This window comes from Vulpes lagopus, chromosome X (assembly GCF_018345385.1).
Source record: "Vulpes lagopus strain Blue_001 chromosome X, ASM1834538v1, whole genome shotgun sequence".
In the NCBI taxonomy this organism is placed as follows: domain Eukaryota; kingdom Metazoa; phylum Chordata; class Mammalia; order Carnivora; family Canidae; genus Vulpes; species Vulpes lagopus.
Window position 1 is genome coordinate 92,486,598 of NC_054848.1, and position 13,285 is coordinate 92,499,882.

Here is a 13,285-nt window from a genome sequence, read left to right on the forward strand (position 1 = left end):
GCCTGTAGCACTGTATATTCTTAAAAAGAGAATATCTGAGTCATTGATGTCAAAACCAAACTTTGAGCCTCTATTTTTGGTACTAGGTTAATGTTAATTGACCAAGATTGCTTGTGGAGTGTTAGCAATGAGAAACAAAGCACACACATATTAGAGAAGTTAAAACATTTAATTGCCTGGTTTCTGAAATAATTTATCCTTATGTCTCTAACCACTGTTAACAGTGGGTGTAGGGAACACTTTAAAAATATTTAACATAATCATCTGTGCTTGTTTTTCCTACTATGCTGAGGTACAGTGACTCTGTTGCCTTGGTGATGTGGACTAAATATGTATGTTTTCTCCTTCCCCTGGGTCTGAGGCCTCAGGTCATGGTGTTAATCAGGGGTATCACTCTACACTGGGAGCCTGGTCAGTTTCTAAACATTAGGTCATGCAGGAAAGCCAATTCAAAGAGGTTAAACTAGCATATCAGCCTCTTGAGGTCTTAATGCTTAAAGGAAACCTAGTCTACCCACATTCCAGAGAGTAGGAATACAGGGAGAGTCTGTTTTCTCTCAGGCAATGTGTCTTCAGTTCATTTTTAGTTTCAAAATTAATTTTATGTCAAGCTAGCCTACAATCTAGCCATTTCTGTGTATCTGACACATACTTACTTAGCCAAGATCAGTTCAGCTCAATGAACATTTATTACATACCTGCTAGGCTCAAAGATAAACAATACACAAGTGGCCCTTGCCCTTAAGGAGCTTTCAGGCTAGTGAGTAAATTTACATTTAAAAAAATCTGGGTAATGGTGACAGCCCAATACCAATTTATAAAGCCACTGGGAAGTTGCTAATGCTTTTCCACAATTTTAGTCACCAACATTTGCAGATTACACATGAGCTAAATATAAAAAAATTCCTTAGATCGTATGCAATGTGAGAAGGTTAAAAACATCCAGATGTCTTGGAGTTGCAATGATTCAGCATTCCAACTCAGATGGTTGTCCCATTGTGCTGTAATATAAAGGCCTGATCAACCCTCTTCTAGCAGACTATTATAGTGGTTTGGTGGTGTTCTTTTGGCAGCTGCATTTTTCCTTTTCTTTTTCTTTTTTTTAATGTTCTGGACCCAAAACAGGCAGCTGGATTTATCCCAGGGGTTGTCATGAACGTTTCCAGTTTGAGGGATTTGATAGTCCCCAAACAGAAGGTCATATGGCATTTGTCAAATAATGATTATATCTGGTCAAGTACCTCCTCGTATACAAATTAGCTACTAAGGATACAATATTTCTAAGCATAGTACTTCAGAAGATATAAGAATGGAAAAAGACTCAATTTGCACAGGTATTTCCTTGCAATAAGTATTTTGTTGTTGTTCATGAGAATATTAATCATGTAGCAGTTATATGTTAATGGGAACATGAAATGAATGTATGCCCAAACGAAATGTGGTAAATATTTTAACTTTGTTTATCTAGGTTCCTTAATTTTGAGAACATATCTCTCAAGGCTCTTCAGGAAACTCAGAATGTTCCAATTTCTAGGAGTATCCACTAGAACTGACTTATAATAAAAGGAAAAAATGAAAATGTATGCATCATATGTCAATATAACCATCACTTCTGAGGTCTCAAGCAATCAGAAACTTATTCAAGTTATAGTCTGTAAGAATTAGGCCATTAACATATATTTGGAAAGCCCTTCAGAACACTTATGTTCAGAATGTTATTACTTGTGTTACAGTAGTAAAAATTAGATTATATATAATTGTTCTTAATATCCTAGTCTCTCAGCAATAGTTCCTAAAGAAATCATGCCTGTCAACATGGAGACTGATGCATGTGAATGTATACTTTGTATTATGTTTTTATATTTTGTATTATACTTTATTATACTTTTTATAGCAGGTAAAAGAATGACTATATACAATGAACTATAACACTAATTTGTTTAATATTATATTAAAACTAATTAAGTACTTGTAAAGGACTACAATTCCATCAGAACAGGAGTGAATGAATGTGACTGAGAACCAGTTTTTAATCTGTGTTGAGATTATTAGGCAATCAGGTTGGTTGGTGGATTGGTTGGTTTGCTTAAAAGGATGGCCTTTTGGAGGTTATAATTTATGTATGGGGAAATAGACTGGAGATGATTCACTGAAATTCTCCTAGTAATATCCTGTTCATCCAAACTACTTAGTACTATTAATGTTTGCCTCTGGGAGTGAAAACTGAAAGGATACCAAATTTTATCCTTGAACACTTTGAGAAATAAAAGATCAATTAGTGAAATAATTTCTAATTGAAACTAATTGTTACAGAGAATGATATGCCTCACTATTGTTCAACTCTAATTAAATGGGTTATTTTACGTATTTTAAAATTTCATTTTAAAGTAAAACAGATTATGATTTCCACTTGATTTTTTTTTTATTGCTTTTGTTCCATTCCTCAATTTTAAAGTACTTTAATTTCAGCCAATATGTGAATAGAGGGAACTTTTGGGGCATAATCATTCACTCCCTTCAGGTTTATTTTAAGTGTTCCCAGAACTCTACCATAGGGGGAAATAACTCTAAATTTAAAAGATGCAAAGAGGAGTTTTCTTTCCTTCTAATTTTAATTTTTATCACAGGGCATGATTATGAATGATAACTGAACTTTCATTTAATCTTCTGTGGCAAAATAAGTAATTTCTATTGATTTTCACAAGCATGTGAGCAAAAAACTGTTTTAATAAGTAGTAAATCATGTAAGAACTTGCTTGGAGGAAGTGCCATTTCTCCAACATATGCCTTGAAAACAAATCAAATTCAGTTCCCTTTTTACCTCAGGGAAAGCCATAGTGGGGAGACTTTTGAGGTCGGCAGTCTGTTTTTATTCTTCCCACTTTCTAATTCAAAAGTGGACACTCTCTGTCTTTGTCACCAAATGCTGGGGTTGTCCTGTACTGGTGCATGATGAAACCCTGAGGCTTGGAAACTTGCAAACCAGTGAGATGATTTTGTGATGAAACTGCATGTTGGATTGATACTACCCATGAATAATCTTAAATTTGAGATAACCTTTAAAAGGAGCCCTACACTTTCTTCTAGTTTTGCTTCCCTTTTAGCAGGGCTTGAGATGTCTGTTTCTGCATACTGATGTCTTAACAATAATTTTTAGTTTCTCATGACCTGAAAGATTTTGTATGCACTTCTTGGTCTGGATTCTGGTTTCATCAGGTCTAATGCAGATGAATTAATTTTGTAAAGCTAAAATTCACTGTTCACTTGAACATCTGGACCAGATTGGGCAGGATGAGTAGGATGGAAGGAGAGTCCTTTTTTCCTTGTAGGTTCTGGAAGGTTACTTAGAGTTGATTTATCCAGGATTAAAAGGATGCTTTTGCCTAAGATATTTCTAAAGTTTGCTTGTGTAAGCATTTTAGATTTCAGAAGGTTCAACCTGAAATGTATATGAATATAGAGTACAGACAGTTTCATTTAGTGGGACAACAGCTGTCACTAACCCATCAAGTTAATATGTCTCCTAAATGCTTTCAAAAAGTACAGGACTAGAAAATATTTTTCACTGGCAATGCTTTATTCTGTTTTAAAAATAGTAGGGGCCAAAATCTAGTAAAGACTTGCACACTTATTTTATATTGTGACTTACAATGTATAAATTTTATATTTTGTAAAATATTTTGAGAGAAGTCTCCAAAATAATTCCCCTTTCTTGCTCCCAAATGCAGAAGTCTGAGAGAAGGCACATGGCCTCACGAGCTCCTGGGTGTTGTCAAACTCAATTCTGTCTGAACTACCAAATGCCCAGATACATATTTTGAGATATAGTTTTTGTCTATATAAAGAGAAACATCTTGATTAAAGTGAGGAGATAGAAACCATACCAATTTGGGCAGTTTGGGCTCTAATGATGTCTAATTTGCTATGAAAGGGGAACTTGTCCTAAGTTAATCTTCTTAAAAGCAACATCTGAATTTCTCCTAAAAAATACTTACTTTATAAAAAAGCGGTTTGAGGAAGAACTGTTTTATTGCATGGCACAGATTAAATGTACAGATGTTATCCTAAAATTTAAGGAGGTCCCTTAGGAATTCAAAGATTAAACAGCTGTTATTCACATCAACATTTTAATATTTTACCATCTAGGTATTTAATAAAAAGGATTGATACATATTTAGCTGTGTAAAGTGTTAAACTTGTTCACACGGCTAAGAGGGAAAGGGAAATAACATTCCCTGAGCGCCTACTATATGCACAAGCTCTACTTCAAATATTTTGCTTAATCTTTAGTATGATTCCGTGAGGTAGATTTTAATTCTCATTTTACAAATGAGGAAATAAGGCACCTGAGGGATTATAGAAGTTTCCTGAAGACACATAACTAATAAATGGCAGAATTGGGATTTGAACCTAGGTCTGCCTGATTGCAAACCCTGTTTTGCAGAAAGTCTCCCCTCATATTTCATAAAATAGCCTCAGCCCTGTCATATCACCATCTTTATTTATGAATTATTGGAGAGGAGTATAAGTTGGCCAAGCCTCTGTTCCCCAGTGGGAAAATACGAGTAGGATTTGAATGTGTTAAGACTGGGCTGCTTGCACAGTGTCTTATTTTGTGCTTCTGAGGGAATGTTTTCCTGTTTTCCTCTTCATCATTGGGGTCTATGCAGAGAAGCTTTTGAAGTTGGACTCAGTCCTGAGGTCTGAACTTTTTCAACTTTTTCTATTAGTCACCTTCAAGCCAGGTGATTTGTGACCATTTAAAGATTATGCCATGTAGAAGCCCTTGCTGGATCTTTTTAGAAAAGGATACAAGGGGGAGGGTTACTTAAGTGGGGGAGATTATAGGGTATAATGTGCAAGGGCAGGGCTAGCAGCTGCTTTGTGACTATCAATATATCCAAAACATAAATGGGGGAAAGGATTAGTGAATATTAAAATTAATGACAGGAGCAGTTTGGTTCAGTTATAATCTAAGGAAAAAAGCTGAGGGGTCTAATCTATGTATTGCTCCAGATCCAGTGATTTAATTTTCAGAAAGAGGATCCAATGATTTAATTTTCAGAAGGAAGGTCCAGTGATTAAACTCGTGCAAGGAGATGGCCTGGGGCCTGCTAAAAGTCAGGTTGCAATTTACATAGTATTCAAGACAACCAGAACAATATATAGGACTTTTAAAAGAAACTTCCAAGTTTTCTCCTATTCCACATGTTAGCCTTGGGGTAGGGGGGTGGGGGTCTTACACTTCTGGAATTGGTTAGACCTGTGCTGTAACTCTAAAATACATACTGGATTTCAAAGATTTAATAATAAAAAAATAACATAAACTATCACAATTTTTCCCCTGCTGATTACATGTTGAAATGATAATCCTTTGGATATACTGGGTAAAATAAAATACTAAAAGTAATTACACCTGTGTCTTTACTTTTTTACTATGGCTACTAGAAAATTTCAAACACATGCCTATTTCTATTGGATGGCACTGGAGTGGAGAATGGGCAGTGTTCCTTGAAGCTTCCCTCTAGTGGTGAGTGCCTTAAGAGTGGTAAATACGGAAGATTGCCAGTATTCACTCTTCCATCAAGCGAGGACCATTTTTTCCCTTTTCCCCTCAAATCACATAGGACTAGTGTTCTATTAGAACATCCCCGTTTATTCAATGCTACCTACGTGGATGTCTCTTCTCAGTCACTCACTGGATCAAAGCATTCATTTAAAAAAAAATGCAAAAAAAAAAAAAAAAAAAAAAGCAAGCCCAAGGCATCTGGGTGGCTCAGTGGTTAAGCATCTGCCTTTGGCTCAGATCGTGGTCCTGGAGTCCTGGGATCGAGTCCTGTATCAGGCAGGGAGCCTGCTTCTCCCTCTGCCTGTGTCTCTGCCTCTCTCTCTCATGAATAAACAAAATCTTAAAAAAAAAATAAATGCAAGCCCACCCCATTAAGGACAACCTTGTTCCATCACTCCTCCATCCATGCATCCAGTGAAAATCTGAGTCTTATTGTTGGGTCCTGCTCTTCCTGTTAAAGCTTTTGCCAAATGGCCGAAGCAATAGTGTAAGCAAATGTGGACAGACATTCTTATGTGGAATCTGTGAAAACTACCAAAGAAATGAGAGTTCTGTGGGTTAAAATATATAGTATTTATCCAATTGAGGACTTGTGAGGCAAAAGGAATGCCATATTCTAATAAACTATAGCTTGTTTGATTGCTCATGCAGAGCTTACATGAAGTGTTGTTTGACTCCCTGAATTGATGATGAATTGATCAATTCATATAATTGATATGAATTATATGAGTTCGGGCTCTTTTTGCTTTCCACAGAATACCAGGCCTAGTGTTGAGCTCACAGATATTCAATTATTTATACAAGGAATATTATAGTATACAGATACCACACGAATAAAGTTGGATTTATATTTTTAAAGTTTATTTAAGTAATTTCCACACCCAATGTGGGGTCAAACTCATGACCCCAAGATCAAGAGTTGCATCCTCCTGAGCCAGCTAGGCACCCCAAAGGTAGATTTTTCTTTTTTAAAAAAATTATGGTAGAAAAAAAATTATGGTAGAGACCCCAGATAAATACCATCATTTCATACTTCCAAACAATTTCCCCATTATCTTTTAAATATTTTATCCTTGATGATAATAGAATTATTTTTTAATGAAACTTTGGGGGACTCCTTTGTGGGAAGGTTGGCAAACATTTCTGAATTTTTCTTAAAGATTTTATTTATTAGGGATCCCTGGGTGGCGCAGCGGTTTGGTGCCTGCCTTTGGCCCAGGGCGTAATCCTGGAGACCCGGGATCGAATCCCCCGTCGGGCTCCTGGTGCATGGAGCCTGCTTCTCCCTCTGCCTGTGTCTCTGCCTCTCTCTCTGTGTGTGTGTGACTATCATAAATAAAAAAAAAATAAAAGAACCTTAGTTTTTTTTTTTTAAAGATTTTATTTATTAGAGTGAGCTAGAGAGAGAACAAGCTGGGGGAGGGAGAGGGAGAATCAGACTCGCAACTGAGCAGGGAGCCTGATGTGGGGTTCCTCAGACCCTGGGACCATGATCTGAGCCAAAGGCAGCTGCTTAATTGATTGAGCCACCGAGATGCCCCTAAATTTTCTCTCTCACATCTCACCCAGTGGGTCTCACCCTTCTGGAACTGGTTAGATCTGTGTTGTCCACTATGGTAGCCCCTAGCCATATGTAAAGTATATTCACAACCATGATCAATTTCCATTAGACCTCTACTCTTTGCAATTCTTTACCCAATAACAGATGAGATTAGGATTATACTTTTTGACTATTGAATATACAGTGATCAAATCTGTAATCATGACCTCAGTAGTACCATTTTCTGTATCACTGAATCATATTTTATCTATTTTATCTATATTTTATCTATGCTGTTCAAAGAAACAGCATATTAAGATAAGTAGCATTTTATAAAGGAATACTTGTATATAAAAATACAATCGAGAATCAATCTGGTTTATTAAACAATTTAAGATTTTATTTTTTTGAGAGAGAGCACAAGTTGTGGGAAGGGGTAGAGGGAGAGGAACAAGCAGACTCCCCACTGAGCGGGGTCATGACACTGGGTTCCATCCCAGGATTCTGAGATCATGACCGGAGCTGAAGTCACTGACGCTTAACTGACTGAGCCACCCAGGTGCCCCTTAAAAAAAGTAATCTTTACACCCAATGTAGGGCTCAAACTCACAATTCCAAGATCAGGAGTCATGCTCTATCAACTGAGCCAGCCAGGCATCCCTGAAGAGCATCAGTTTGGTTTAAAAAGCCATTGTACCTTAGGACCCCCCAGGAAATCAAACAATGGAATGCATTCTCCGATATATTTATTAAATTATATATTGATACACTAATATAATTGAAAGTGATAACTGCATAATTCTTTAAAATATGTTGTTGGGGCAAGGTGACACAAATTGGGTGTCATACTCAGGGAGATACTTTTTATCATTGTACTTACACTGAACATGACTTGATCTGTATTAGTTGCATCTGAGACCACATGTTAGGGTGCTTGATAAAGAAGTTTTATTATTTTTTAAAATTAACAATGCTTAATTTAAGCAAAAGCCCCAATAATGAAAATCAGGTAAATTTCTAAAAAGTGCTTTATGCACTGATGGTCAATAATTTGAAGCCTGAGGCCCTCTTGAGGAAATTCTCTTTCTGGTTTGCAAAAGCTGTGGGAGACCATTAACATCATGAGGCCAGTTACAGGAAATATTGATCTCTGAAATGTCATGGTCTCACACCCTATGGGGGCACTTATGGATCTGCTTTAATATAGCATGTGCAGCTCCAATTATAGAGCAAATCAGCTCCAATTATTTCACACGATTATAAGTACATGAGCTATTATATTCACCCCTGGATAAAGCTTCTGAGTAGCCACTGAAATTAGGCAAATGGTATGGTAATTCAAGGTGAATGGTGAGGTTAAGGCTTCCATACCCCAAAACACCGGATATGATGGAACTATGAGCATGGGAAAAGTCTCAAAATTTGAAGAGGTATACAAAAACCAGGGCAGACTCTACTCAGGTTAAGTGAAACTGCCAGACTATCAAAACAAGTTGAAAGGAGAGTTCCAGAGAACTCATTTGCCCAGCAGGAGTAAAGAAATCTCAACTGGTATAGATTCTTCATAGTGACCACTGCATAGAGAAGTAGAGTTACGCTGAACTTGTATATGCTGAGGAATGCCATTATTTTAGCTCCTGGGAAAATTATTAACCTTTATAGGTAATTTTCACTTTTTCTCCCAGGGACAGACTTCAACTTTCACTTTAACATTAGTTGGGAACATTTCTTTTGTTGCTTGGTTGTGTATTTTGAGAAAGCAAATCCATGGGCACTTTGCAGAGGCTCATAACATATACCAGTATTATAAGTAATGGAAACACAGAGCTGAAAGTTTTACTTTACTCACAAATTCACAACTAGAGATTTTATTTGCGTATCTTAGAAAGCTAAAAAGACATGTTAATTTTCTTAACCGATCAGCAAAAATATGTGCCAAGATTCATAATTTAGAGTTTATCACATAAATATATTTATAAATATATCTTTTATTTGCAAAATTATCATTCTTAAAACATTTCTTCGCAACATGTTTGAAATTTTCACGTGTTTTAAGGGAAAAAACCCCTGCCCTATTTAAAAATGTACCATTAAACATTAATGTGCAACTAAACCAGTGCCACCAAACTAAAAAAGAAAAAGAAACATATCACTGTGTTGGATATGTAATTGTTACTACAAATAGTCACAATACCTGTCCTATATGGTGATCGTATATGCTCTTCTTTCACTTCTCAGTCATTGTCAGAACCATTTGGAGGTAAGAAAACCAATGCATCGTGGAAAATATGCCCAAATGCCCTAAGACGGTATACCCCATACATCATCACATGCATCTGATTAGGAGTCAGTCCGTTAAAAGTAACAGCCATATCTGAACAGCATCCTTCTACCACCAGGTTGGGGTGATTAGTCATTGCCTCTTTAATAAAAAGCCCAACGGATTTGGTATTAAATACATCTTTTCCTTCAGAATCTTCTGCATTTTCTGCAAACACTCCAGCATATTTCAGGCAGACTGCTAGCTGTTTATCTTCAGATATCTTCCAAATCATCCCTCCCTGTTCAGGACACTTTTCAGGTATACTGAGGAGGCTGTTAAGTCTTTTCATTGATTCTATACTTAAGACAATGCCTCCATCTACACTCACATATTCAAAGTCTCCAGATTTTATAGTGTGGCCTAGATAGAAAGGTTGTGACGGATCCTTTTTTAACAAAAAATACTTTAAGTTTTCAATAATGGCAAATGTAGTGGGTCGTGCAAGGAAGAACCAGTTGTATTGGTCTCTATATTTATCAAAGGCATATTTGTAAGCTTTTCTCATCATTAGCCACATGTCATTTGTTTCCATGTCAATTGACTCAAATACTTTAACATTTTCAGAACTGAAGAATTCTGCTTTGTCACAGTGTTTGGTCCAAGTCTCCTTCACTGCAGCCCAAAGACTCACATCTTTGGGTTTTACAAGGATGATACAGTACACCCGAAAGCTCTTACTGAGCTCCATGCGTTCATCCTCTGAAATTTTCAAGATATCTTCTTTATTAGGTGCTTGTAGGTGATGATGCTCATGATGGTACATTCTATTTCCATGACCAATCCTAACGTGTCCTAGCATAGTGATCAAGGCACAGAAAATGCTTCCAAGCATCACACCCTTCAAAAATGAACTGCTTTCAGAAAGCATTTTTCCTATAAAGAAGAAAAAGATCCTTAGGATACTTAATAGAAAAGGATTAGTCTAACGATCTGATTTGGTATACCTTATATACTTACATTTTGCTCTTAACATTAAAAAAAAGTTCCCAAGTTTGAAATCAAGTTAGTTGCATAGAGTAAGTACCAAGAGGACTAAGAATCTTTAGCTTCCAATGTTATCCGATCACTGTTTTCTATAAACTGGAATTTTACAACAACACCTCTATGCACTAGAATTTTCTGGGAGGCCATTTTTGTGCTTCATCTATGGGGATTTAATTAACTAAGTACTAAATTAACCCTAGAAACCAATGTTATAGAGGTGGTCAGTGCATCATTCTCTTTAAAGGAACTTCATTTCACAAGTTTGCATTATATTATTTAAATACTTCTATAGATCTAAATGGACTTTACAACAAAATCTTATTGAACAGATAAAATCACCTACTATTAGCAAATCACCAATGGTATCTGTGCTGGCATTTCTGTTCACAACCTAGTGCTTTAACTGATGGCTGCTGTCCTTAGATGTTTGAGTACATCTATAGCAAATTTGTTGAGATTGATACATGTTAATATGTACTCTTTTGTTCCTAAGACTAAATGGTTTGCGATACAGTATCCCAACTAACTGATGTAATAAAAGCCCATAATTAAAACAGTTAAATTATTTGGATGAGAACTGACTCAATACAAGCACATCCGGGGAACCATTAATAAACATTTTTATTTCTTCCAAAGGCATTTTCTTATTCTTTGGGGAAGTAAAAAGGGAAAAAGTCTACACTTCTATTTCAATTAGAAATTAAAAGAAAAGTCAACATTAAATACAACTGTTGAGATTTTACCAGTCTCCTATCTCCATAAGGGATGTTCTACTGAGCTACTTAGACTTCTCCGTTTGTGTCTTAAAGTTGAAAGAAGTCTTAAAAGGTACCTAATATCATTTCTCTCATTTTAAAGATAGGGAAAGAGAGGGTCCACAGAGGTTAAGTAACTGACCCAAAGTCACACAGTCGGTGGTAGAACTGAGCCAGAAATCATATCTCCTGCTAATAGTGTAATGGTTTTTCTATTACAGAATAATGATCTGAAGAGTGCTTCTACTCAGTGTTGAAAATTTAACAGATGAGTTACAGAGTAAATTTGTTTTCCTACAAATGAAAAAAAAAATGTGGGGTTTGTTTAACTATAATTGACATTTTGCATCCATCACAGCATCCTGCTGTAAGGAAACCACTCACTGGTTTTCTTCTAGAGGAAATGGACTTTGACTTTTACTAGAAGGCCAAGATGTGGAATAGTTTGGCAGAGGAATTCCTGGATAGGGCAGGCAAAGAGGCAGGATGCTTTTCCTGTGTCACTCACAGAACTTGGTCAATAAATAGCTCTAAGAAGGAAAAGAGAAATGACAGAAGACAAGTTCTGCCCAATATCACAATTATCAGATGTACTCTAAAAGTAATTTCTATAGGATTTTGACATTTCATACTACACAATCTTCATTATTTCTGGCCCGTATATTTTAATTCACACGAGTCTCTTGGCTTGAGAATAGCATATGCATGTCAGAATTTTTCCCAATGGGATCATATACATAAGTTATTCTAAGGAGTAGATTCTTTCCCATCGCGGGGGCAAAAAAAAAAAAAAAAGTAACACTGGAGATGTACATGATAGGAGTGCAGAGGAGAGGGAAACTTAAACTGCACACGGGCACAAATGAGGCAAAAACTACCAGAATGGCCTCTGAGATGGTATCTTTTTAGAAGGTGAAGTATGGTAAAGGGAGGAGGACGAAATGGAGAACAAAAATGAGAGGGAGGCCGTGGTCACCTCACAGCCCCACTGAGGGGCCAAGGCAACGCCTCCACGCAGGCGACTCTCCCTCTCCCCCCGCTAACTACTGCTCCTACTGCACCTGCCCGGGTACCCCGCGTGGAGCATGCTGGGACTGAGCCAGAACCCAAGCCTTCCCCCCAGGAGAGGTCCGCTCAGGGTGCGGGCCCACGCCCCGGCACTCACCCGCGTCTAGAACCGCTCAGGGGCGGGAAAGCGCAGCCGCGCACGGCTTTCCTCTCACGTTCCCGCGCCACCCGGCAGCGCTCTCGGTCGGGCTGCTCTAGATGCAGGCGGCGTCCTCTCGTTGGTTTCACTAAAGGCGGGGAGGGCCAGGAAGTGAACGCTGCGCGGGCGCGAGCAGCGGGGCGGAGCCACTGGCCCGTGCTGACGTCGGAAGGGCCCGTACGCACGCCGCGCTTCCTTATTCCCCGCCTCCTGCTGAGTTCAGAGCAGCCCGGCTTGCCGGCGTGACCCGCACGCCAGTCTGTACCCAATGGGACGCCCCAGAGGCGTGCGTGCGTACGACCCGCTGACACCTCCCACCTCTTCACCTTCTCTGCGTGGAAACCGCGAGATCGAGGTAGAGCCTTGCTCCTTGCAGCGCTAGTGACAGGTTTCTCTGGTTTCTCTAACGTGCCTCCTGCGTCGTTGCACCCTCATGTCGACGGGAAGGGTGCGCCACCCAGTATTCCTGGGCTGGGATCAAAATGCAAGCCCCAGAAATATTCCTCGAGGTATGAGGGCAAGGATTTTCTATGGTTATTGGAATGGCATCTGAAGCCCCACTGACCGGAATCCAACCCTGTCTTCACCGCGTCCTTTGGTATGCTGGGAAAGTTACTTCACCTCGCTATGCCTCAGTTCCCTCCCTTGTAAAGTACAGAAAATAACACGGTTGTGCTAACTCATGGGAGATTAAATGAGAGAGTGCATAGGATTCCGTTAGTAAAAGACCAAGCACAGAGTAAGCATTCATTAAACGTTGGCAGTTATTATTCATCCCTGTGTCACTAGCACCTAGCCTAGTGCCAGCGCGCAGTAGACAGAACATATTTGTGGAATTAATGAATGTTAGAGCTACAGATGAGGAGCCCAGGACCGGAGAGGAAAGGAATTTCCTAAAGGCCACACA

General features: G+C 38.3%; 1 protein-coding gene and 1 long non-coding RNA gene across 4 annotated transcripts in view; one reads left to right on the forward strand and one right to left on the reverse strand.

Moving 5' to 3' along the window:
- Nucleotides 1-7,838: 7,838 nt before the first annotated feature.
- C1GALT1C1 (C1GALT1 specific chaperone 1) lies at nt 7,839-12,487 on the reverse strand. The gene is made up of 2 exons (XM_041741670.1): nt 12,337-12,487; nt 7,839-10,305 (listed from the first exon to the last, which is right to left on the reverse strand). The coding sequence occupies exon 2, from the start codon at nt 10,298-10,300 to the stop codon at nt 9,344-9,346; it is 957 nt and encodes a 318-aa protein (XP_041597604.1). The 5' UTR covers nt 10,301-10,305; nt 12,337-12,487; the 3' UTR covers nt 7,839-9,343.
- A 145-nt stretch (nt 12,488-12,632) lies between these two features.
- Nucleotides 12,633-13,285, forward strand: part of LOC121483272 — a 31,418-nt gene continuing 30,765 nt past the window's right edge. For 2 of the 3 annotated variants that reach the window (XR_005985714.1, XR_005985715.1), the window contains exon 1: nt 12,633-12,976. This is a non-coding gene — a long non-coding RNA (uncharacterized LOC121483272). The remainder of the gene's footprint in view (nt 12,977-13,285) is intronic. The other variant, XR_005985716.1, reaches the window with a different exon arrangement.